Below are 27,328 nucleotides of genomic sequence, written 5' to 3'. Positions count from 1 at the left end.
TCTCCACTCAGACAACATGACAGTGTTTTTTTACATCAACAACAGTACTGAACTCATTCTTACACCCCTCTGTCAGGAAGCTGTGAGGTTATGGGAATGGGCCATGTCAGCACATCACTTTCTCACTGCAATACATATTCCTGGATAGACCAATCCTTTAGTAGACAAGCTGATTTGATATTTACTGATGTTTCATAAGTGACCCCTCAGTCAGTCAGTGGTTAGCTCCATTTCTACCGTCGCTGAGGGCTTTGATGCAGCTTTTTTGCATTCCATGACCAATGTCAAATACAAACCTATTTTTCCCTAGTCCTCTTGCACAGAGTCACCCTGCCATGTTACAGTCCAGAAGTGGCCTCTGGGTCCTTTTTGTACCTTCCCTTCCTTACACTCATAAAGAAATTTATGCAGAAGAGAGAGATGCACAAGGCCAAGGTCATCATCATAAAACTATTTTGATCCAGACAAGTCTGGATCCCTGTACTATGGCCTCACCCATTAAACAAGACTCATCTTCTTAGACCTAGAAAAGGCCTCCTATCTATCTGACCAGCAAGCTTAACCCACAAATGAAGTCCCTCAGATTAAACTGTAATGATTAGGGACCCATTATCTCTTCAAAAATGGCCCAAATCCTTACAGCATGCAGAAGCCCTCCACTCTATTAGGAGGACATGTAAGAGTAAGTGGATTAAGTTTTCTGTATGGGCAGCAGACCATGGCCTTAACTCATATTCTGCTCTGGTTCTAACTGTCTTATAGTTTTTAGCTGACATTTGTGATAAAGGATCCAGCTTCTCTGCTGTCAGAGTTCATCTAGTAGCCATTTCTTGTAACTTCCATTAAAATATGAACTTTGTTTCCTTAATTTCATTTAAAGTGTACAAGGCATTTTTAATGTGATCTTCCTGATCATGCCTACCCGAAGTAACCTTCCCTGTCCATGGGAGTTGAACTTCTTGCTGGAAAAGTTGACTTCACCTCCATTCAAACTAACAGCTACAGTTGATCTTACGTTTTTGTCATGGAATATTCTTCTTCTGCTGGTAGTAACTTTAACTAGGAGGATTTGTGAGATCCATGTATTGTCTTCTAAACCTCCTTTCATTGTATCACACAAAGATAGGGTTTCTTTATACATAAATCTAGTTTTTTTTTTGCCTAAGATAGCAGTGGAGATTAAACTTAATCAACCAATCACTCTCCCGATTTTCTTTCTTCAGTATTCCAATAGGGGAGGGGAGGGTATTTGCTTCATTGCCTAGCTGTTTTTCATCAGTTCCAGTTTTATCGCGACAGAGCAAAGAATGTAAGAAAGGATGACCAATTGTTTGATTCTTTTGCTGCAAGCAAATTGCGCCAGAAATTACATAAAGTCACCTTGTCCATATGTCTATCAAACAGCATTAGATTTTGTTATGCAAAATGCAAAAAAAACTTTACCAAGCAAACCTGTAGAACACTGTGTTATACCTATAGCTACATCTCAGAAAATTTCTCAGGATTTCCTTGGTTGATGATACCCGTGGGGCTGAGATGCTGGCTTCACTGCACACTTTTACTCGATGCTGTGAGTTGAATGTAGTCATCATACTCCATGGCCTGCTGCCTTGAAACCATTCCAGAGGTTGTAGCTGGGCACTCAGGCCTGAAGTTGAAGTGGATGCTGTAAATCATGTAAGATATGAAGTCATATACTTACCATAACTTTACATCTTTATAATCTGTGTCCATCTACTTCAACAATGCCTTCCACCTTCCTTCTTTCCTCTTACAGCATCATTTTCTGCAGAGAGAACTGGAAGGATGATACTATAGCTGCAAACTAGATCTGGTAAGATTGGGAAGTGTGGTGCATTAGGGAGTTAGGGGAGGATTTGTAGAGCCTGGATGAATTTTAAAGGTACATAACAACTGCTACTTGTGGGTAATCAGTCCTAAGGGTGAATTGGATGGGTGCAGGTCATGATGATCTATTGCTATGGTAACCACATATCTTACATTTTTCTGTCTTACACCTTCAGTGCTGGGATTGGCTGATGCTCTTCCACAATGCTGAATAAGATAAAACATGTATCAGAAAGTGAATGAGTGATTAAACAATGAAGAAATATTTATATAATGGTTAATTTTTAAATGTTTTAGTTTATCCAGTTACCTGCATTTTCATTTATCCAGTATGCCTGCATGTGAGATAATGTCAAATGCTTTTGTATAGTTCTAGAAGTGGTCTGTGTGTAATGTCAGACATTCATCTGTGGCAGCAGTTGCTTGCTCAAAGAATTCTGCTAAGTTTAGAAAACTGAACCTTGTCTTCATAAATCCATACTGATCATGATCAATGTTAAGACATTTCCCAGTTCTGTCTGTTATGGAGCCATGATCATCCATTCCATTACTTTATAGAGTTTGTTTGTGTCTTTCGGCTTTTCCTGGTTAGGGGTCGCCACAGCGGAACTCCGGTCCGCTAATGATTGGCAGTTGATTTTTACGTACCGACTTGCCAGGCCTGATGCACAACCTTCAACGAAGGTACGCCCATTCACGCATGTCGCCATGCAGAAGACGCTCTAGCTGAAAATCGAACCGGACAGCATCTTATTGTGAGGCGACAATGCTACCGCAGCACCACCACCGCGGCTATGCATGCTAAATTGGTGGGATGATAATTATATGGACCCCAAGCGTTCAGGCACCTAGGCAGCGAGACATTTCCCTATGGTACATTTGGTTGGGGACACATGGCTTAAGTGACATTTAGCTGCAGAGAAATATGTCTTTTTGTGAATTCCCTGTGGGCAAACAGAATAATGCAGTGCCTTTCCCATAGCTTTAATAACCAAGTGCATGGGGGCAGAATAACTAGATGTGTGCTCAGTGTACAGTACATGCTTATGTAACTACAACATGCAGAGGTGTGCTATAGCATGGAGAATGTCCCGCATGTTAGTGTAGTCACATTTAAGCTCCAGTATGCATTTTAGGTAATGCTCTCGAGACACTGTGAAAGGAGTAGTAGTTCACATGCCCCACTTATAAAGGTGTTGCCAATTGTGCACTGCATTTTTACTGCCACTGACATGCCCATTGGATAGCCTGCTGTTGATGCCTGCCATACTGCCTGTTATCTTATGTTGCCTTGTGGACCATGGACATTATTTCTCCCCTGTGCATTTGGTTGTTGAAGTTGTGGGCATGACATTGCATTCTTCTGTTTGCCCACAGGGAATTCACATCAGCCTTATTTCTCTGCAGCTGAATGTCATTTCAGCCATGCGATCCCAACCAAATGTACCACAGGGAAATGTCATACTGGCTATGTGTCTGAACCCATTTTCCCCCTTCAGCTATCTAGCATGTCTCCCCTTGTGGTTATTTTGTTGAATTTGCTTGTTAAGTTGCAGTAACCTTTTCTGACCAGTTTTCAGTCTGCTGATGTTCTTGCAGAGATAGGACTGCTGCTACAGCTGTAGACTATACCCATGATAGTGTCTCACCAATTACTTTTACAGACAAATTATAACCTCAGGGGAATGCCTCTCTCTCTAAACACCTAAGGATATTTAAACATTTCTTATTCATAAGATATACCCATATACTTGTTTTCACCATTGCTGTTAGTGTCTCATCCTGTTTTCATGGTGACCCGTGCTTGTTTTCTTCCCCTATTACTTGTGACAGATGTTCACATAATAATTAATGTTTGTACAGCATTTTCAAATTAGTTTTTTCTGTAATAACATAGTAAAAGGAAGGACCCAAGAATGGCAAACACTATATAATGCCAAGATTTTCAACATTTTTTTATTCCTTTTCATTTCTCCTAACAGGACTGGTATAATGTGGGTAAGCCTACAGTTTTCTGGTTGTCTGGGTTCTTCTTCACACAAGCGTTTTTGACTGGAGCAATGCAGAATTATGCACGAAAATACACCATTCCTATTGACCTGCTAGGATTTTCATTTCAGGTGAGCACTATATATAATAATAGTTTCTAAATTAAATGAATAGTACAATATTTGAAATCTGTTGTTAATTTGCAGGGAAGTGATTTTAAGTGCAAAACTTGTCATTCTTTTGAAATTCCTTTTTTCTGCTTGATTCTTTGTTGTAACTGTAGTATTGCTAAATATGGGTAATCCACTTTTAATCTAGGGTGACAGCAGTGATAAGTCAAGGGAAGGATGTGATCCTGAGGATCTGTATTGTGTTATCGAAAAACCTCTTCAACGAACGCCTGTTTGCCGACCATTAAACAATGAAATCCAACCTGTGTGAATGGCCATTTCAGCATCCAAAAAACAGACAAACTTTCAAACCCTTCAAAGTGGGGGGCTTTGCCCCCCACACCCCACCCATCTAAATATACCAATACCAAGATCACACTACAGTGGGGAAAAGGGCAAATTCCTGATGATGGGCAAGCGTTTTTTCCCCTATGGAGAAATTCGCTGAAATGGATGTTCGTCGGAGTTAGACTTTGCTGTTTAGTGGTAGGCAAACAGGTGTTTGCTGAAGTGGTTTTTCAACAACGTAGTAGAGATCTTTTCCTGTTAAATCAACCACACAACTTCTGTTATTTCACTGTATGAGCAGCATAGAACTCATTTGGCTGCTTCTGACTACAGCTGTTTTTTCCACCAAACTGTTATAACTTTAAGGCATGCTTGGCAAAGTAGTGAGTTGAGGCAGCCCTATATTCGTTAGTAGTGCTTATTAACTCTGAAATCTAATGTTGTCCTTTTCATTCATTCTTCAACTGATGGGTCCCGGATCCAACTTCTCTGCTTCTACCAGATCCTCAGATGCAAAGACTCGAGCTCCTCCCTTTACCTATAATTCTCTGCACACCTAACATGCCTCAGATCTCATTTGCCTCCATATTGCTACAGATGTGGATCCCCTCACTCTCAAGCTATTAATGACTTTGTTTGGTTAAACAGTGAGTTCCTTTAAAAATTCTATTCTTCGTTGATAGTCTATTGACTGATTTCTGTTGCCTTCCTTCCTTAATTTCTTTTGCAGTCGCCCTTTGCATTTTTTTCCAAGAACTAGGTATTTCTGTTTAGTAACATGGGTGTTACTTTGCTGTCCTCTTTCTGTCCTTTTTCTACCCCATATAAGGTAGTTCTTGGTTACCATTGTTGGTGGCTGTTTTTCTGTCCTCCTTAAAAAAGTACTTCTTTATAGTTGTTTGATATTTTTCTGTGGTCTTTTGTTTTCTTTCTTTAGGTACAACAGGATGGCTGATAAACCAACTGGTTCAAGAAATTTGGGTACAAAATAGCTAATTTGGATGCCTATAGAGAATGCATATACTGCTTGGGCACTGCCCATTTAGATGCATGTTGCTCCGTATGTACTTGCTTCAACTCCAGGGCACTCACAGATGAAATAAGCTTTTTTTTGAAGGATCTTCTCCCTTCTTCTTCCTCCTGTGTTTCAGCTGGGGGCTCAAACTCCCTGAAAGAAAACTGACAAAGGGAAGCCCATCTTGGCTCTCAAGGACAAAGACTCTAGAAAGAGATGTCTGGATCTTACAACGTCTTTGGCTTCTGCCTCAGAGCCATCTCCAAAAGTATCATAAAAGTCAGATCTGATCACTTCAGATCCCTCTGCTTTGAAATCTAATTCGCCTCAGATCCAGTCACCTCTTACTTTACCAGATCCAATAACTTGTCAGATTCATTCTTCCTTCTTGCAGGAATCTGCTTACAAGCACTCTGGACCACCATTCACTACTTCTTCTCTCAGGTCTTCCAACAGTTTGTCTGAGGCTGAAGAGGATAAAATGATGAGGAAGTTCCTCAGAGCTCAGATCCAGATGGGGAAATCCCATCTCCATCTCCCATCAGATCCGTATGTTTGCCCACCGCTAGTTCCCCTTTAGTTTCTTCTACTTCTTCTCTGATCTGACCTGCTGTTTCAGAGTCTTTAAATCCAAGATCCCTGGGGGTGTCCTCACTGGATCTGAAGACAATTTGTTCTTTGACTTCGGTCACTTCCCTGAGCCATACAGCTCCAAGTCTTTCAGAGCTGGAGGACTCTCAGAGCCAAAGCATCAGCACTAGATCAGGGGAACCAGAGTTGGCTCCAGAATTATTGGAGCCATCCCTGCCCCTCAGAGCTTCAGCTTTGGACAGCTTGGATCTGACTCCAACATTAGGTGGGGTGCTTGCAAGTTTTCAAAGGCCAGCTGTTTTGGAAATGTTGGGTCTTTTACCATTGGCCTTGGTCTTTCCTAAGCACTCTGCCTTTGAGATTGTGGAGAGGGCTTTCTCTTTACTTAGAGAAAGGACATCCCTACCCCCTTGAATCAGATCAATCTACCTGCTTTGGCTCTTTGCTCTGGGCCTCATTCTTCCATTCCACTGGGACAGCCAAATCATCCAAGTCTCCAGTAAGTCCCTTAGGACTCCCTGAACACTTCTGATACCACATCAGACCATGTCACTGATGAGGTCCCTTGGAAGAGAACATGTAAAAGGGGAATCATAGATTCCCCTCAGGAACCTCTCAAGGAAGACACCGATTTCGATGAAGGGGAAGGGTCCCCCAAATCTCTACTTAAAGATGTCTCACTTGGAGACATTCTTGAGCTCTTAAAACAAAAAAGGTGGTTGGTCTTCTGACACCCCTTAGCAAGAGGAGTCAGCATTCCTGAAGGCTTTTGGGTCTAGCTCAACTCTCGGGTACTCCTTCAGCTGATGAACTTATAGACCTCATTTTTTGAGAGATGTGGAAGGAACCAGATACTGTGGGCCCCACACCCTGAGTATCCAGATAAAATTCTAGCCCCTCCCATAGACAGGATACACTGGAGCAAGGGGGTCCCAGTTTGTGCCATAATTCTGACAGCAGCCATGAAAAAAGAGCTTGCTGAACAGTGTTCTTCTGTCCATCCCCCCAACAGGGAGTCCAAGACCTTGAACAGATTCATTAAGCATGTCTATATTTCAGTGACCTTTGCTCTGTGGTCATTGAATTATTTGGCACATTTTACAAGATTGCAAAGAGATTTGACTAAAGAACTCTCCAAATCTCTTTCTGGGTCTATGTCTGCTGAGGACCAAAATAAAGTCTCTTCACAACTGGCCCTTCAGTCTATATCTAACGTGTCCATGAAGCTGATCTCCCATGTGGTGGAAGGTACCTCACAGGTGGCGGGTTCAGGTATAACAATTAGAAGGCATGCTTGGATGCATCTATATGACTTTGTGGAGCCCTTCAAGTCTTCATTCATCAATGCTGCATTGGATAGATCTTCCTTATTTAACCCTAAAGTTAAAGACACGAAGACACGGTCTCCAGATGTGAGCAAGAAGGAAAGACTGTCTGCTGTAGGGATTATTTTTCTGCATCTCAAAGACGCTTTTCCTGGAATCAACAGGGAGGTAGAAGGATGTGGTTCCATAAATCCCAGGGTCCTTTTCAAGACTCATGAGGAGATAGTTCTCCCTGGGACAGAGGGGAGAACTCTAATGGAAGACTCCACCTTCACAACAGAGGTGGCCCACAGAACCAGGGTTTACAAGATTCCTTCTCAGACAAACCCTACCACCGTTCCTGAAAGGCAGCCCGACTGTTGCCCTCTGAAGGTAGTCAAAGGATGTTTGTCTCTGCACCAAAGAGCCTGGCTATTCATAAAAAAAGATTCAAGGTTGCAGACAATTATGTCCAGAGGTTACATCACACCATTTTCCCAAGTTCCCACTACAAGAATAAAGAGAATCCCCAATGTTTCATCCAATCAGAGGGAAGCAGCAGCCTTGGAAATTGAAAGGTTGCTGGAAAAATGTCATCCTGAAGGTCCCTGCAGACCAGAGAGGATCCAGGACCTACTCACAATTCTTTATAGTGCCAAAAAAGACAAGGGACCAGGGGATTTGAAACCCATCCTAGATCTCATTAAACTAAACCAGTTCATGTGATATTCAAGATTCTGGATGGTCACAATTCAGTCCATTCAAGGACGATTGGATGTTATGCAGTTGTGTTTCCAACTAGGCACTGCAGTTAATTACAGCAAATCACAACTCACACCTGTGCAGAGTCTGGAGTTCATAGGTGCTTGTCTAGATACGGTCAATCAGATAGTCTGTCTCCCTCCAGCTCAGATCCAGCCTGTCAGATCACAGGTCAAGAGAGTAATGTTGCATTCTGCTCTTCCAGCATGACTAATCTTACAAGCTTTAGGATCCAAGGCAGCAGCTATCACTCTAGCCCCTTTAGCCAGGTTTCACATGTGAATTCTGCAGTGGACTCTTTCAGTATAGTGGTCCATTATTCAGCAGCCTTTAACCACCCCAGTCAAGATCACACAAGCTTGCAAAAGATATCTTCTTCGGTGGCTTCACTCAGGTGAAGTTTCCGAAGGCCATTCATTTGTTCCTCCCCTGTCCATGGCCACAGTGACCACAGATGTTTCCCAACTGGAGTGAGGGAGCACAACTTGGGAAGGACAGTCCAAGGTATGTGGTCTCCAGAACAGGCCAAGGCACCAGTCCTCCTAGCACTGCAAGCCTTTCCAGATACTATCCCCTCTGGAACAATATCTATTGATATGGACGATATTGCTGAACTCTGGTACATCAGTTAAGAGGGAAGAAACAAATCTTATGCACTATGTCAGGAAGTAATGAGAGTGTGGCAGTGGGTGATCTCTTCTGGCCACTTTCTGATAGCAATGCACATACCAGGGAAAGCCAACATAATTACGGACAAACTAATCCAGTGTATTCTGATGCCCCATGAGTGACCTCTCAACGTCAAAGTGGAGGAGAGAATTTTCCATCTATTGCGCCAGCCATGCTGCAACCTTTTTGCTTCTCCCCTCAACAACAAGTGCAACAGATTCTTTGCCCTGGCCCCTCCAATGGGGGAGTCACTGAGAGATTTTCTAGTCCTTTTCCCTCTGGTCTTCTCTATGCTTAACCACCATTACCTGTCAGCCATACTCCTCAAGTGTCCAGATTTTCTCAGGATGTCTATTTGAATACATAGTATGCTTGGTTATAAGCCTGGATGTACCAAACAAGTGAAAATACAAAAACAAAGTAATCCGGAGCCACAGAGTGTAATAAAATTGTAGAGTTTAATAATCACAAGTAAAAACTATTGCATAAAAATGTTTCTTCAGGCAAGACATCTTATAAAATGAAAAACACTTCCTTATATAGCTAATAAAACACATGATTTTAAAGCAATTAAAACATCTTAAAAAACAGTCATCTAATTCCAGTGTATAATTCTTTTAACACTGGTTTGATGCTAAAAACTTCATTTAATCCTGGTTGGTGCTGTGCCCAAAAGTGGATAATCCACTTATTCTCCTCTTTTATACCCATTAGTAATAATATTGTTTCAGTCTTTGAGAAGGTTGTTGGGAATGAAATATATACATTGTATAACATAAATTATAATGTCTTATTTCATAATTTGAGCAAAGAACAGCATCAAGCAATACTCTTCTTAAATATGAATAATGAAATAGTTATAAAACCTGCTGACAAAAGAGGTGGCATTGTTGTGTTGGACACTTCTTACTATATGAGTACTATGATAAATGTCTTACATTCAACTGATTATATGCAGATAACTAAAAATATAATTACTCAAATTATTAATGGAGTGAGTTCAAAGATTCTTTGCCTGTTCTTAAGGTATTAAACATTGTCTCCTATGGGCAGCAAACTTGATATGAGTTATGTTAGGTGGGAGGGACATTATGGCTAAAGGGAGGAGCTCAAGAGTTTGGATCCGAGGATCTGGTAGAAATAGCCAAGTCAGATCCAAGTTGCATTTGAGACCCATCAGTTGACTAAGAATGAAAATGGACAATGCAGGTGTAACGTTTTAATGAGTACATCACTGATTTTTTTTACATTCTCACAATTTGTCAGTTGCTTTATTCCATGGGTTAGTAGTCTGTATTACCTGGGTACATTAAAGCTATGGCTAAGTCATATCTCCTGCACCCTAGGTGGCATCTTCAGATACTTATGAGCATGCATCTCTAAGAAGATGAAGAAGGAAGACCCTTCATATATCAAGTCCTTCCAAGTGTTTCAGGTAGCCTCCATGCAGCTGACACTCCCTTTTTCCTGTCAGTTTCTTGCTGTATCCCAAAAGGATCTGAACCCTAATGGCTTAAATTGTACCAATCCCTCACATGATTCATTCCAATGTCTTTCCACCCTCTCAGTGAAGTAATACTTTATCTCATATAATGAGACATTCCCCTTGTATCTACCACATGACTCATTTCCATTGTTTTCTGTTTCTGCACCTCAGTACCTCATACTTGTTTCCAGACAATGTGATGCATCCAAATCATATACCATCTTTATCTCCTCCTTCCCTTATTATGATGCATATGGGTTCATAGGTTCATACTAGGCTATCTGCCCTGGGGCAATTATAAGCCTAGCCCGATTCTGTATGGCTTACGCCACCCCTTGATTTGAGTATACTGTGCCCTTTTTAAGGTTTAGTTTACTGTGCCTCTGTCTAATACACCATTTCTACACCTCTCCCTATAATGTAACCCCTTGAGTCCCTTCACCATTATTTGCAGCTTTGTATTGAGCATTTTCTTCTTGTGTCTGATATCTGTTAGTCCATATGACTTCCAAAACTGTACAAAGTAATCCAGGTTTGAAACATAATAGTGCCTTTTGCAAATGGAGGATGACATCAACACCTCTGGAATATTATCTCTATGTTATACACACCAACATCTTAATAGCCTTCACCACTGCCCATTCTCATTTTGTGGTAGAAGTTTACTTAAACATTTGTTTGTTTGTTTATGCAAGTAAGTGGATTGGGCCGAGAGAGAGTGATCCTTTTTCATCCACAGTCTAGTTACATAAACATTCAAAATGTAACATTCAGAAAATGACTGAAATAGGGTAAATTAAGCATTGTGTTCAGCATTACTTAAGCTAATGGTTACATGCAATAGAAGAGCTATATCAGTTTTCTTTAGACTAAGGTGAAGTTTCTTAAAAAGGCTGAGAAGTAAGATGGTGAAACTTAAAACAAAATAAAAGTAATTATATTATAGTGATATTGCTCAAATGGAAAAAAAAAGTGTATACAGTTTCAGTAATAGGTAACAGATTAGTTGGTCTGAGAGCATCACCACTTTAAAGCCAAGGTGAGTAGAATTTGTTAATTAGCATGGGATTTCCAATTCATTAGGAGAATTAAATATACTTGAGAGTGAGAGGAAGATAAATACTGAATAATTAGATAAGGCATTTCATGAAGAACCACAATGATTTTAGATGTGTATTCAAAGCAGAGTTGAATGTTGAGAGGCTGCATAGAGAATGATAAAGTTTAAGTTTCTATGCACACTGAAAGCAAAAGATTAGTGCCTGAATCTGAGGGTATAATTGGTGATTTTGATTGAGTTATGTAAAGGATGTTTGCGTGCATTGTTCTGGTGGAACACTGATACACACATACACACCCACTATATATTCATAGACAGATTGATAGATGTGTATTGGATGTGGGTGTATATATAGGTTCATAGTTTCATAGGTGATTACTCAGCTAATGGCACAAAAGCCTTTACAAGTCTAACCAATAATACCCAGGAACTGACAATATTATGTCAAGTATCTCCACGGCAACAGCTTGTCACAAATCCAAATCTTTATTAAGTGCAAAGATTAAAAAATCGTAATAAAAGCACTTTCATCTGCCTCTGCAGACTTTATCAGATACAAATGGATAAAATCAAACAAATGAATTTAAATAACACCTATCAATATAGTGGTACATACCCACCCCTTCTAACAATATTTAAAGTGGCCCAACACCTTTTTTCCCTTTTATCTGCACACCAAGTAAGTACAGCACTTAAATCTGTTTCTTTGAGCTCAGCACTTGTTCAGAACTCATTGTAAGCACTAAATAAGCTACAAATTACTATAGCACTCAACTTTCCTCACTTGTCTAGAGAAAAACAGTTTTTAGCTCCCGGTGTTTTCTCCTGTCTACCTGATAATTATGGGCATCTTGGGGCAATGCAGCAATTGCCTCATGTACACAGACAACCCTCTCCTCCTACCAGGCAACACTACAACCTGTGAGAGATGCACTTATATAGCCAAACTGGAAGCAAAGCTCTCTTCACCCAAGACTGGACTCAACAGTCAAGAGGAGAAGGCAAACACTTGCACCACACCACACTCATCACATAGTCCCTCAAAACCTACACCATCAAAACACACACATAGAAACACAAAACACACACCTACATTCGTGGAGGCTCTCAAAAAAATCTACCCAAGCAACAGGGACCTCCAAAGCAGAAACACAAGCAACCTCCACCTCCCAACACAACCCAAATGACACATAGCCCACAAATTCAGTGTGCCAGTCAACCACAGCCCATAAGGCATAACAACGTACCTAACACTCTAATCATAGATGACTGTATAGTCAGGCTGATGTTCCACTCACCAGGCTAAACAAGGAGAAAGTCACTGTCAGCTGCCTGTCAGGTGCCAGGATCCGCCACATAACGCATGTACTCAGGTCACTCCACAGCAAGTACAAATATGGCTCTGCCATTGTCCATGTTGGTGTGAATGACCTGAGACGTACCTCCCTGGACTACATGAAAAGAGACATGGAGGAGCTTTCTGATCTTGTAGCCCAGGTAGGTATGACCCTAGCCCTGAGTAGCATCCTGCCATCACCCAGAATGATACCACAGTACAAGGACAAAATGATTGACTTCAACAATTGGCTAAGCATCTGGTGTCATTCTAAGGGGATCCAGTATCTGTCTGCCTGGGATGACATGATCGACAAACCACGATGCTTTGCCAGAGATGGCCTGCACCTGTCGCCCTTGGGATTCCGGATACTGGCTAAGGCTCTTGCCACCCCTATAGTGCCTTTTTTAGGCAAGATTCAAATGACAAATTCACCACTGTAACGGGTACAAGCAAGCAAAATCTGAGGGTAATGCTACTCAATGCAAGAAGTCTAAACCTCAAAATGCACTCACTCGAGGCACTCCTTAAAATGGAGAACATTGACATCTTTGCAGTGACAGAGACCTGGTTCAAGGCTCCAGAGTGCACCCCTGCATTACCAGGCTATAATTCATACCACACCTTTCGACCACCTAACTTGGACCGAAGCACTAAAGGTGGAGGCATGTCCATATTCATTAAGGATATCCACACCTCCAGGCTAGTTGCTCAGCATAATGCATCTGAGATTATCCAAGTGCAACTAACTCTGGGCAAGACCGCAATGCAAATTGTACCTTGATACAGATCCCCCACCATGCCCCAGAATTCCCACTCCTCATTTCTTGATACACTGGAAAATATTAGGGTACAATCTAACACCCTAATAATGGGTGATTTCAACTACCCCACCATTAACTGGGAAAACTACTCATGTACCAACTCTTCTGCTCAACGTTTTCTGGAATTCATAAATTCCAGTGCCTTGGATCAACTTATCCACAACCCCACCAGGGGCAGCAATATCCTAGACCTGGTCATTACCAACATGGGCAACCAGTGTTCCACAGCGGAGGTCAATTCCTTGTTGGTCAGATCCGACCACAAGCAAATCACCCTAGATATCCACATCCCAGCCCCACCCCCCATTAGGGAAACCACCGTAAAAAATTTCTCCAAAGCCAACTTCACGCTTCTTAAGATAGAAGTGGCAAAGTTCACAACACCCACGCTGATGGGCAATAGAGATACGACTGCTGAATCCTATACAGTTGCACTTTATAAGCACTTACATGAGTGCATGGATCGTGCAATCCCTAACAGAACCAAGATGCTATCCTCCAAAAAAAGGAAGCCAATCTGGTGGTCCCCTGCTATAAACAAACTCTACAACAGAAGAAAGAAACTGTTGCAAAAAAGAGTAAAATCCCATGATTGGAGGAACTCCATGGTCAGCCTCAGTAAGAAGCTGAGATCCCTCATAAAGTCCTCCAAAGCTAGTTATGAAAACAAAATCGCCACTGATTCTAAAGACAACCACAAAGCATTCTATAGCTATGTCAAGAATCTGAATGGCAACACTCAGATCTGCTCTGAGTTACAGCACAATGGCACTAAATATACAGAAACAACTGATATTGCCAACATTCTGGCAGATAAGTTCAGTGCTAACTTTACCCCTTTCTCATCCCCTTAAGGGCCCATCTCTATACCGGAAGAATGCAAAGTACCTGTAATCATGGCTGCACAGGTAAAAAACACACTCTCCAAAGCCAAGAACACAGCATCCATGGGACCTGACAACATCCCAGGCTGCGTTCTACATGAACTACAGAACGAACTGGCACCCCACCTAAGTACCATTTTCAATCATAGCCTCACCTCAGGCTTTGTGCCCACTGAATGGTGCACAGCAACGGTTATCTCACTACACAAAGGGGAGCCACCACGGACCCCGGGAACTACCACCCCATTAGCCTGATGAGCCTGGTCTGCAAGGCTATGGAGCATATCATCATGGAACTTATAAACAATGACATTGGTAATCTCCAAACTCTGGACCCTACCCAGTTCAGGTTTGTAAAAGGCAGATCATGTCTCCTAAACCTGATAGACTTCTTTGAAGTGGTCACCAAAGCTGTAGATGAGGATAAGGTGGTACACACAGCCTATCTAGATCTCGCCAAGGCTTTCAACACCATCCCCCACTCTGGAATTATAGACAAACTCACTAAACTAGGTATAAATCCCTATGTCACAAGATGGGTTGTCAAGTGGCTCACTGACCAAACCCACACTGTGAAAGTAGCAGACTCTAAATCCAACTTCAGACCAGTGACAAGTGGAGTACCACAGGGTTCAGTCCTAGATCCTCTCCTGTTTGGTATATACTTCTCTGAAGTACAGGTTAACACAGAAGGTCTTTGGCTAACAAAGTTCGCAGATGACTGCAAACTAGGAGCCATAATCAAATCTAACAATGTGAACATCCTACAAAAGGGCCTCACTGAGACAGATGCCTGGTGTCAAAGCCATGACCTCAAGCTCAATACCAAAAAGTGCATTGTCATCCCTTTTGGTAAAAACTCTGTACCCATGAACTACCACATAGGTGGTAGTCTACTTAACACCGAAAGTGTAATAAGAGACCTTGGGACAGAGGTGGACAGTAGTCTCTCCTTTGATAATCACATCGCCACAGTAGTCAGGAAATCCTTCTATGTGGCACACCTCATCACAAAAGGTTTCTCATCCAGGAAAAAAGAGGTCATTGTTCCCCTCTACTCATCACTCATTAGACCCATTATAGAATACAATGCCCCTTTTGGTATGTACCTCACAAGACATCTACAACAACTGGAAAGGCCACAGCAATACCTCACAAAGAGGATTACTGGCCTCAAACAGGTGCCCTACGCAGACCATCTCAAAAAACTCCAGCTTTACTCTATCACACATCGCCTACTCAGAGGCGATCTCTGCCTAACATACAAATCTATGTCAAACCCAGAGCTGTTGGACATGCTCCACATAAAGAAATCCCTCCGAGCTACATGCTCTAGAGACCTAAATCTTGTCACCACAATAAACAGAACATGCTGGAGGGATAGATTCCTATCTCAGAGACTTCCCATACTCTGGAACAGACTGCCAATCTATGTCAGGCAGGGCTCCTGATTAGCACTCTTCAAGAAAAATCTTGATGATTGGATGGGAGATAGGAAATTCACCCCGGGGATCACTTCTGAGGCTCTTATTGACAGGGGCACAGGAAAATAATTCTCTTGGGTGGCAAAAGCCAGGGTACGGTTTGGCTAGGCTTATATAGGCCCTAGGGCCAATAGCCTAGTACCTACCTATGAACCTATGTATGACAATACTAAAATACTTGTTTTAAAAACACATTTTTAGCATGTTACTTCAAGAAAACTTTACTACTTAAATTAATATTTTATACTCTTATAAAAATCATAGTATAAAAATAAAAATGTAAATGGGTACCACAATCAATAAATATTTAAATAGTCTTTAACTTTTAAAGTTCAAAGAATAAACATAAACCCAATGGAAGAAATAGCGTAATGGTTTAGGTGCCTGCCTCAAAAACCGAAGGTGCAGAATTTGACTCCCACCAAGGCAACCAGTCAAGCCCACATAGTCTACAAGGGCACCACCAAACCTGGCACCAACCCATTAACCCACAAATCTGTACATGTACATTATAAATAATATCATTATTTATGAATATTTTATAAAGCCTTGTCTCAGATAAAAAAAAATACCATGGAGTAGTAAATTTCAGTATATATATATATATATATATATATATATATATATATATATATGTTTGTATATATAGAGTCTATATTATATTAACGGATGCACTAAATTGCGAACACTATATAATTGACCCACAATACCCAAAAATCAAAAATGTCGATCACACGGATCAGCAATTTTATTCCCAGGGAAAGAAATAGCTGATCCATTAAAAAAAAAATCCAAACACAAAATAAAGTGTGGGGGGGCTTCGCCCCCCACTCCTACTTAAATATACTAACTCTGAGATCGCACCACAGTGGAGGAAATGGCAAAGTCCTGAAAACGGCCCAGTGATTTTTTTACCTAGGAAAAAAAATCGCTGTTCCTTGCTTTCGGCATTTTGCCATTTCGCGTAATCATGCTCGATGAAACAGCATTGGCAAATTTAAGCATTCGCTTAAATAATAGGAACCCTATATATATATATATATATATATATATATATATATATATATATATATATATGTATATATATATATATATATATAAAATATTCACCACCATCACCTTTCCAGTACCTTTAGCTTTAGGATATACCCAATTGTCATGCATAGTATTTATTTGGTGTGCAGATAAAAGGGGAAAAAAGGTGTTGGGCCACTTTAAATGCTGTTAGAAGGGGTGGGTGTGTACTAATATATTGATGGGTGTTATTTATTTATATTCATTCTTTTGATTTTCACCATTTCTGTTTGATGAAGTCTGCAGATTCAGACGAAAGCACTTATATTACGATCTTTTAATCTTTGCACTTAATAAAGATTTGGATTTGTGACAGGCTGTTGCTGTGGAGCTGCTTTACCTTGGCTTTGGATAGGTTGGTTTGTTCCAAAGTTTTCTTAGTGTGCGGTGGCAGTATTATATCTTATATCTTAGTTTTGCACATATGGGATGGGGTAGTATCAGGGTAGTGAGTCTTTGGGTGTTGGAGCCCTGAGCCATTTTACAGACTGCCTGTGTCCTGGAGTGAATTTACAGTTCCCCATTCATTTATACAAATTATTTTTGAAGAGGGTGAAGGATGAGCTTTGTTTAATGAAGATGGGAAGTTTATTCCATAGATGAGGTAGTATTTGGAATATGAATCTCTCTCTCCAGCAAGTTCTGTTAGAGTCACAAATAAGGTTCAGGTCCATGGAACACGTAACCCTCATATGATTTTTCTTGTGAATATGTAACATTTTCATCAGGGCTGGATCAGAGATGCCTTCTACATCAGCCATAAGTCCCCTCTCAATAAATGATATGAAATGGAGTAAAGGGATAGGCCATTTAGTCACTCTGCATAGGACATGTGTGTTATGCTTTGCATTTTTTTAGTGAGAAACCTCTGGGGCCAACCCAATAAGTGTAAGTGCCTGGTTAGATACATGCAGAGGAGAGCATTTTACTCAGTTATTGGCCTAATAAGGGCCGAATACAGTGGTACTATAACTTCCTTTGATCTTAATGCCATGCCTTTACTTATAATTTGAGCCACACGAAAGGATTTCCTCACTGGCATGGCTACCTGGTGGTCAAAGTTTAGGCTGCTATCTATCTGTATTCCTAGGTCCCTCACCACTGAGTCTACTTTTAGGGTTGTGCTATCAATATTATAATTTGCAGGGATATCAGATTTACAGAAGGGTATGATTATGCATTTTTTAGCATTTAGTCTTAGACCATGGTTTTGGCACCAGCCTTTTGTCATTTATAGGCCTGTTTGTAAGATGTCAACATCATCTGGGGGATTCAATGATTGCTTGCAGCTTACAATCATTGGTGAACTTGGTGAGCCAGAGGCCCCCGACATTAGCCTTCAGTATATACCAAATAGGAGGTGTCCCAACACTGAACCTTGTGGGACACCGTTAATAACAGATTTCTTATCAGAAGTGGATTCATCTATCTGGACAACATGTGTCCTGTTAGTGAGTCACTTGACTATCCGTCTGATGATGTAGGGGTTTATGCCTAACTCAGGAAGTTTATCCATGATCCTCCAGTGGGGGATTATGTCAGAAGCTTTGGCTAGGTCTAGATAAGCAGTGTGTGAAGTTCCTCTGATTACCTTACTTATTTATGATAGCCCTCACCTTGATATTGGCCCTAAACCTAACTCTAGATATTAACTTATGAAAACTCCTTTCCCTAACAGTACCACTATTCAGACAAATTTGTTATGAAGTTACCATTAGAGTTTGGGTTAAGTGATAAGAAAAGGAAAGTGTTTAATATTCTTCATTAGATCATTGATGCAGTAGCCATAAGTATATGGGATGCATCCTGCCAAGGAAACATCTCATATAGTTATGGAATGTATCCTGCCAATGATATTGGACATCTGGCCAGTTTACGAAGTCTAGGGCTCCTTCCTGACATATCATATGTCCACCCTTAGTAAGAGAGTATGTGCTGATATAAGAAGGATGTACAGGCATGCCACAAATCAAAACCATCTTATAGTCTACATTTATGCAGTCTTGTTAGCTTAGAGACGTTAAGTATCATGGGGTGACTTCAGTTACAGAGTTGAATAGAAAGGTATCCCTTACAGGGAACCTTCCTTTTTCTGTGGAAGAGTTTCTGTAAAAACTGCTTATATCTATCAGGAAGGATAAATGTTCTTGCAGTAGTGAGATTCTCTACAAGGACACCCATATTTCCTTGTTTTTTGTTTAGGGGAAACAACATGCCAGATTTGCATTTCATTTACTCCTAAAACCATAAGTAGTAGATTAAATTCTCTTAAGATTTTTCTTGAGAATAAGTATTTTGGAAATTTAGAATGAGTGACTATGGCAACAGACTACTCTTTAAAGGACCCACCTCTCCTCAGATGAAGAAAAAGGGAATTGTGAGAGAGACATCCAAAGTATCCTTGAGTCTCCATACTTTTCTGTGGTCTGGGTCTGATGTATCCATAGAGGTGCTTTTGCAGCCTCAGACCATCAGTCCTGTTCTTCTGGTCCCTCTGTTGTTACCTCTGGAGGTCACTAAGGGCCAGAATCTAAGCACATCCTGTCAGATCATACATCAGACTGTTCCTGCCAGGAAAGGAGAACCAAGAGTTCTCTCTCTGAGGGTGCAAATGATATCCACCACGTTTTGCTTAGAGGCGATGTCTCTGGATTCCTTATGGAGGTCCAGTCCTTGGATTCTAGCCCTTAAACCTTAAGGCTGTAGAATCCTAAAAGAAGACAGAACAAGCAAAACATTTATTCTCTTTTTCCACTGCCTCTGTGCAGAAGGCTTCCCATTTTCCACAGGGCACCCACTCTCCAGTCTTCTCTTCTAGTTTCTGTCCTGATTAAGAGAAAGAGATTACTGTCATCCTCAGACATAAAGGGTCTTTCTGAATTAGAAAAAAGGGGTGGTTTATTTGGCCCAGTGCTGGAACTGTTTGGCCTTTTATATAGGGAAGACAAAGTTAAGTCTTAGGATACAGATTTATCAACACATCTGTGATATTGGTAAAAAAGACAGTAGGAATGCTTTGTATAAGCACCTGTTGGAGAACTGTGGTCATAAGTTTAAGTTTATTATTATTGATCAGGTAAACCTAGGACAGGGGGCAGACCTGTTCATGATTACTTAGAATTTCTGGTGCTGAAACAGCAGTTCTGGGTGAATGCCACCCAGTACTCAGGACTGAACGAGGCAACGTCCTTGTCAAGTGTCCTCAAATTAAGAGCGGTAGAATTTATCTAGGGGTTTAATTGAGTTTAGTGTTGAGTTTTAATAATAGTATCACAGCTGAAGTAGTTTTTTTTGTTTTTTGTTTTTTTAATTATTATAGTATATCTGCACATTAGTTTTTGTACATCTGTTTTTTATGAATTATTAGCATAACTTTTTGCAACTTTATATTTTTATGTGTTTAAACATGTTTTAGTGTTTTTATTTGTGGAATGTGAATTTTCTGATTAATTGGTTTATTGGTTTATTATCTGATTATTATAAGTATTTAAAGTTTGAGGGGGAATGCCTGTATTATTCTGAAGAAGTCCAATTGTTGTAGGATGAAAGTGCTCAATAAATTGTATTTGTTGGCGCCAAAGTCTTCACTTTCTACATTTTTTTGGTTTGTGGACTTCTCATGTGTATTTTTCTGAATTATATGTTGAAGGTCTGGACTATACGTCACAGTTTTCCTCCTCTGCTCCTTGTGAGTCTGAATCTGAAGATGTTCTCTCATCAGACTCCCCCAATAAAGAAATTTCCTTTGAGGATACAATTTCTAAAATTAAATAATTTTTCAAATAGGCGAGTAAAGAGGTGTCAAAATCTCAGATGAGATTTTATGAGTTACTGAGTCTGGATTTCCAAATGTAGTGGCCATTTCCCATCTTAGGAGTATTAGAGAATATATTTGTTTCTTTCTCTGTTTCTCCAGATACCCAACCATTTCTTCTCAAGAAAGCTGAGAGGTTTTACATGGTGCCTAACATCTATAAATTCCTCTACCAAACTAATGTGGCAGATCCTGCTATTATTTCTATGGAAGGAGGTGAAACTTCTAAGCCTTTTTCTGCTTTTAGTCCTGTACCAAATAACAAAGACACCTGTGCATTTGATAGATTTGAAAAAAAAAAGTTGTATACATTTTCAACTTTGGCAGGTAGAGCAGTCACTTGCCAGACACACATGCTCTCTGCTATCAATCTTTGCTAATATTCAGCAAACCTTAAGTAGTTTACCTAACTCAGACATTAAATGTATGGTGTTGGACATATTAAACTCTGACCCACAGATCAGTAAGCATTCTATTAAGTGTCCTTGCAATGCAGTGGATGCTGTTTCTAGAGCTGCTGCTACAGGTATAGTAATGTGCAAGAATGAATGGGTAAGATTTCAGAATTTCCTGGATGATGTCAAGGCTTTGTTACTAAATATACCTGTTGTCAGAGACAATTTGCTTGGGAATTATTCAGCTAAAATATTAAAGAAACCAGAAAAAAGGGAAAAGTTGATGCACTGAGTCAAGCTTTTTTTGTCTAATATCCCCAAAATGCCAAAAAAAATTACCCTTTCTTTCCCTGGTCCTTTTTTGAAAGTCTTTTAACTCATTTACACAGAGTACTGTCTCATGGCACTGCTCTGCTTACATGCAATCTTTCACTGAGGCAGTAGCAATCATATTGCATTATATCCAAGTCCCGTCTGCAAGCGCAAGTAAGTTAACAAGCACATTTTAACTCCAAATTACCTTGTCAATTTTGTTTTTAGACTGGAGTTAACTGTCGGCTGCATAGGATTTTTCTGAGAAAATCAGATTGTTGTGCACTATGATTATGTTTTGTTATTATTCACAGCAAGACCATTTTCTGTTTGTGTCACTCAGTGTCCCAGCACTACTCCATATAATCACTGCTGTTTCCCCATCTACCTTGCACTAAGTGATGAATAAATTACACAAGATTAAAGTCAGTAAACAGATATTATATTATATTGAAAGCAAGGAAAATTACTCATGGCCACCATTCTTCAGCTTGGGTTCTTTTACTGAGGTTCCAGAGATGATGCATGTGGTAGCAGCCAGTCAGATTCTTGCAATCCTAACCACCATTTATCACTTTCATAACACCTCCACCCCCCAAGAACTTAGGATTCTTTGTTCCATTCTAAACAAATAGGGTCCTGTAGCAGCAATATTCTTTTTTTTTTACTTGTTTTAGATCAATTTCCAATTTTTTGTAATAACTTTTCTAGCAACTGCCAAAAGACTGCAAAATATTTTGTGTTGTTTGGCTTTTACAGATACAGGAAGTGGAACATTCATTAGTATTATTGATCTAGTTAAATAACAATCCTTAGACATATATACCCAGTCAGATTTACATCTTTACTACATCTCAAATAAACTGAAAAAGTCATTTTACTAAACTTAGAAATTTTATAGGGAGTAACAAACAGTCTGTGTATATATTTCCAAATAAACACTTTACAGTATAAACACGAAGAAGTTTGGCTAACTGATTTAAGTAACAAAGTTTTTATTTTTACCATCTGTTAAGTCACTCAATCCACTACTGTCTAAAAAGTTCTAGAATTTTCCATCAACATTATTATTATTTATAATTAACATATAAATTAGACATGCTTCCTTTGTAGGTCACTTTGCCTTCAATGATAGACTTTATATAGTCTTATAATGGGGAATAGTGTTTGTCCCTCTTCACTCATATTATCTACAAATTAATTTCTTACTGATGGATATTAACTGGTTAATAGATTCATCCAATGTATAATCTTTCATTAACTATTCCACTGACTTAGCTTTTCCTTTTTCAAGGCAGTCATACCATAATACTAATTAATTTTAACATTGTTCTGATTTTCCTTAAATCTAGAGGTATGTGCAGTGGGAAAGCCCAACAATTTCCATTTTGATATTAATGGAGTTTTAAAAATATATTTCTTAACTATTTTAAGAATTAATTTCATATATACAGAGTCTAAAGTTTGAAATGCATTTCCTTCTTAGGTAAATTTTATTAACAGGATATAAGAATTTTTACGTTTATAATTTATCATATTTGATAAACTTATAAGAATTTAGTATGATCTGATCTTGAATGGTTTTCCATTGAGTAGTGTAAGCTGAGTCTATCTAGAGTATAACAGAGTTAAAATCTGCAGCAATAGAATAAGATTCTACAACTGGGAAACTAAACCACCATATTCCCATAATGTTATATAATTTCTATTAACAATTAACTATATATATATATATATATATATATATATATATATATATATATAAAATCTTGGGTAATATAAATTATTTTAATAAGTACTAACCTAAAAAAATGTACTCCATTTTTTAAATAACAAGTAACACTTCTTCAATTATTTTTCAAAATTATTATTGATAATCTTACACATATCATGATAGATTTTTTTAATCCTAAATCTTTTAGTTTTTTCCTTCCCAATTATATTTATATTCATCTTTAAATGTACTATCTAGTAATTGATTTGACACTAAAGTTTCAGTTTTATTATTAAATTTCAGCAGTGATACTTCCTGAAACTTTTCAATTTCCTCATCTATTTCTTTCATTGAATAGTTTAAATCTCCTATAGTTAGTAAAATATCATCTGCAAAAAGCTATATTTTAGAGTGACAATCTTTGTTAATTGAGAATCCATCAATTTTTAATTGCTTCTTATACTATTAGCTAACGGTTCAATAACTAAGGCAAATAGTAGAGGGGACAAGGGGCACCCTTGCTTTCTGCCTTTGTTTAAAGTGATTCCTTGAGAAATGTAAGATCCACTTTTAATATATGCTTTGGAGTCTCTGTACAGTTTTTTTTTAATAGTCCTGTAGATTGTTCTGGAAATGCAAAGAATTCTAAAGTTTTAAACAAGTAGTTCCAATCTACCGAATCAAAAGCTGTCTTGATAGCTAAGGTAATTAGGGGCAATTTTCTGGTCATTCCTTTTGCTAAATCTAATATAGTTACTACCCTTTTTGTATTATCATACCTTACTCTATTAACTATAAATCCTTTTTGATCTTTATTAATTATTTTATCTACTATATCTCTTAATCATGTAGCAAAGATGGAAGTAAATATTTTATAGTCTACATTTACTAATGAAATAGGTCTATATGAGGAATAATCTTATTATCCTTTCCTTGTTTAAGTATAGGTGAGATTATAGAAAATTTCCATGAGGGAAGAATTATTTTGTCACTCTGAATTATCCTGAAAACTTCACTCAATAATTCTAAAATATTTAGCAGAAGCGACCGTATAGTTCCATACTTAATCCATCTAACACTGGAGCTTTGCCATTTTTCCCTTTTTAAAGCTTCTTTAACTTCTATTAGGGTAATAGTTTTATTCAGCAGAGATATTTTTTGGTCCATTACCAGCTTACTTATGCTCCATTGTTATACTGGTTAACATTTTTTTCTATACAATATAACGTATCTACATACAATTAATATCATGGTTTATAGGTGTAGGTCAATATATATGTATGGAAAGAAATGAAAGTCGTTCTCCAGAGGTATAAATGCACTCCCAGATAAAGCCACAACCGTGGCTAACAGAACAATTATCTTAAAATACTGGTAGAGCAACCCAAGGCACAAAATCCACGAAAATATCATAAAGCAGTTTTATTGATGTAAGCGCTTTCACGGCTTAAACTTGCCGCTTCATCAGACATAGTAAAATCAGTGTCAACCATTGCTTTTTAAAGAAATTTACTTCCTGATAGCAACACATTAACAAGCATCAATTAGATTATTAAAGAAATATAGCACACTTAAAAAATACACATACTAAAACTACAGCGCTTAGAAATATATAGCATATAATATAAAATACATCTATGCAAAAACCTGTATACAAAATTATATAAATGTTATATAAATTATTATATAAAATTCATATATAAATAAAACCATTCATGCCAATAATATTTATTCTATTTCAACCCATTGATTTTATTCTTTATTTTTTAAACCTCCTATTCTTCAAAATGGGCTTAATACAAATTTTATCATTCAACCCTCTGCCTTTATTACCTCTCATTCTGATAATCCATCTAACCTCAGTGGATTCAACCTTATTCTCTATGTCACCTCCACGAACATTCTCATGGATTACCTCTAGAGCCATAAATTTAAAATTGTGTGATGCGTCTTGTGATGTAATATGTTTAGCCAAAGCATTGGTACATATAGGGTTATTTATACAATAAATATGTTCTCTTATTCTGTCTCAAAAACGACGGTCTGTTTTACCTATATAAAAACTGTAGCAAACCTGGCATACAGCTAAATAAACTAGATGACATGTATTGCAGTCAGCTCTGACTTGAAAATGAAGAAATTTTCCTGTATCTGGGTGTAGAAATTCACTTGAACTATCTATAAACCTACACCAATTACATTTCTTACATGGAAAGGTATCATTTTCTTGAACTGGTTGAGTATATATATCTTCTTTAGGAAAACATAATAGTCTTTTCAAATTCTTTTTATTTTTATATGTAAACTTGGGATGTTAAGTTGTCTATCTCGCCTTCATTCTTGCTGGATGGGTTCGGAGCCGACCTCGGCTCCGACTCGGCCACTCTAAAAGCTCGAGAGTTGGTTCCACCGGCTCGAGGCTCCCCTTATATCCCACAATGCTAGGCGAGAGTTACCTCAGATCTCGTTTGCCGCTACAGCTTCGAGGTTGGTTGCTTCTACCGGTTCCTGGTGAGTGTTAGCTTTTTATACAAAAAGTTACTCTTTTTTTCCCCTTTTAACTTTAAGTCTTCCTAAATTAGTGTAGGATATAAATCTTTATCCCCGACCCTAATTTTTCCCCGTGTTCTTATTAAAAGAACTGTTGGTTCTTCCCTTGGGCCTTTGGCCTTCCCTTCCCTAGGGTGTGTTTGTGTAGTTACTTTAACTTTTTTGTGCTTAATTACTAGTATTTTTACTAAAATTGTTAATTATTTTTAGTATTAATAATTTTTCTGACAGGGTATAACTGTGTGTTTGGGTGTGTGTTAGTGTACACCTGTCAGTTAGGATAATGTCAAAGGAAGCAAAGGTCTCTGGATTCAAGAAGTGTGATGCGTGCTGTCAGAAAATGTCTCTGACAGATGCTCACACTTCTTGTGTCTATTGTCTGGGGCCTTTGCACCTGCAGGACTCCTGTGCTGTGTGCCATGGCTTCAGCCCCAGGGTCCTGCAGGAGAGAAAAAACAAGTTGATTCTGAGAGGCTTGTTAAAACCAGAGGATTCCCTGTCAGTTTCAACAGGGAAGCCCTCCAAGGCATCGAGGTCTTCGGCTCCGGCTTCTGTGCCGAGACCTCAGGTTGTTCAACCTTTGCCTTTATCGGCTCCGGCTGGAGCCGATAAGACTCAGTCCACAGTTTCTGTGGCTTCCTCGGCTCCGGCCGGAGCCGAGGTTATCGAGGTACCCGTGTCGGCTCCGACAAGATCTTCGGAGCCGACAACCAGAAAGAGGTCTAGGTCACCTTCTCTTGGCTCCGTTCATTCGGCTCCAGGATCTCCCCTGCTGTCTGAATGGAGCCAAAGGTCTCATTCCTCTAGGTCATCGAGGCTTTCCGATCATGACCTTCAGAGGGTGGTGAGTTGACTACTTAAGTCCGAGGCACTAGCCCAGATGCTCCAGAGCCCGACTCATCAGTCGGAGCCTGCCCCGGTCCATCAACTCTTTCCTCCTTCGACTCTTTTGAGTTCGGAGCCGGGTCATGTCGGAACCGAGACTGTAGTCGCCGGGCCGAGACAATTGTCTTCGGCTCCGTCGTCGGCTCCGTTTTCTTCCGTGGAGGAATCTCGGCGCCGAACCTCCCTCGTCGGCTCCGAGGGGGTGAGTGGCATCGGACCCTTGTCCGACCCCCCTCTCCCTCTCGGTGCTTCGGCGCTGATGAGTTCGGCTCCGACATCGGCCTCGGAGCCATCACTGTCGGTGCCGAGGGGGGTCCTTAGCTCCTCGGAGCGGGGACCTCTGGCTCTGCCTGACAGGGGTGCTTTCGAGGTCATGCGGAGTGTGTTAGAGCCTGGCTCTACTCCACAGTCGGCTCCGTCAGCCCCTCCCTCTATGCTGCCTCAGGGTAAGTCGACTCACTCCCTCATCCCGGACCGCAGAGAGCCAGCTCCTCAGGAGCCCCTTTGGGATTTCATCCTCTTCCGAGGCCTCTCCTGATTTGGCAGAAGAGCCCCCTCGGAAGAGGAAGTGCAAGAGGAAGCACATTGACTCACCTGAGTCTATCACGTCGGACACAGATCTGGATGATTCTGAGGGTTCCCCCCGTTCCCCTTCTGAAGATGTCTCATTTGCAGACATTCTGGAGATCCTTAAACAGAGGGGAAATTGGCCAGCCCTCAACCCTTCGGAGGACGAATCTGTGTATCTTGAGGCGTTTGGCTCTCGTCCTTCCACCTCCTGGGTGTCCCCCCCCTTCGACCCCCTCATGCAGGTGGTTGCTAAGAAGGCATGGGCGGCTCCTGATTCAGTGGACTCCACTCCCAGGAGACCCTC

The 27,328-nt window shown here is 39.9% G+C and overlaps 1 protein-coding gene across 1 annotated transcript in view; it reads left to right on the top strand.

The window, feature by feature from the left end:
* DNAH12 (dynein axonemal heavy chain 12) overlaps window positions 1-27,328 on the top strand; it is a 4,520,724-nt gene that overhangs the window by 4,307,965 nt on the left and 185,431 nt on the right. Inside the window, exon 68 of the mRNA XM_044078497.1 lies at window positions 3,831-3,968. Coding sequence (XP_043934432.1) covers window positions 3,831-3,968 — 138 coding nt within the window. The remainder of the gene's footprint in view (window positions 1-3,830; window positions 3,969-27,328) is intronic.

This window comes from Protopterus annectens, chromosome 7.part1 (genome assembly GCF_019279795.1).
Source record: "Protopterus annectens isolate FY-2018-M chromosome 7.part1, PAN1.0, whole genome shotgun sequence".
In the NCBI taxonomy this organism is placed as follows: Eukaryota; Metazoa; Chordata; order Ceratodontiformes; family Protopteridae; genus Protopterus; species Protopterus annectens.
The sequence above is the reverse complement of the archived record's forward strand: the minus strand, read 5'-3'. Positions and strand labels throughout refer to the sequence as shown.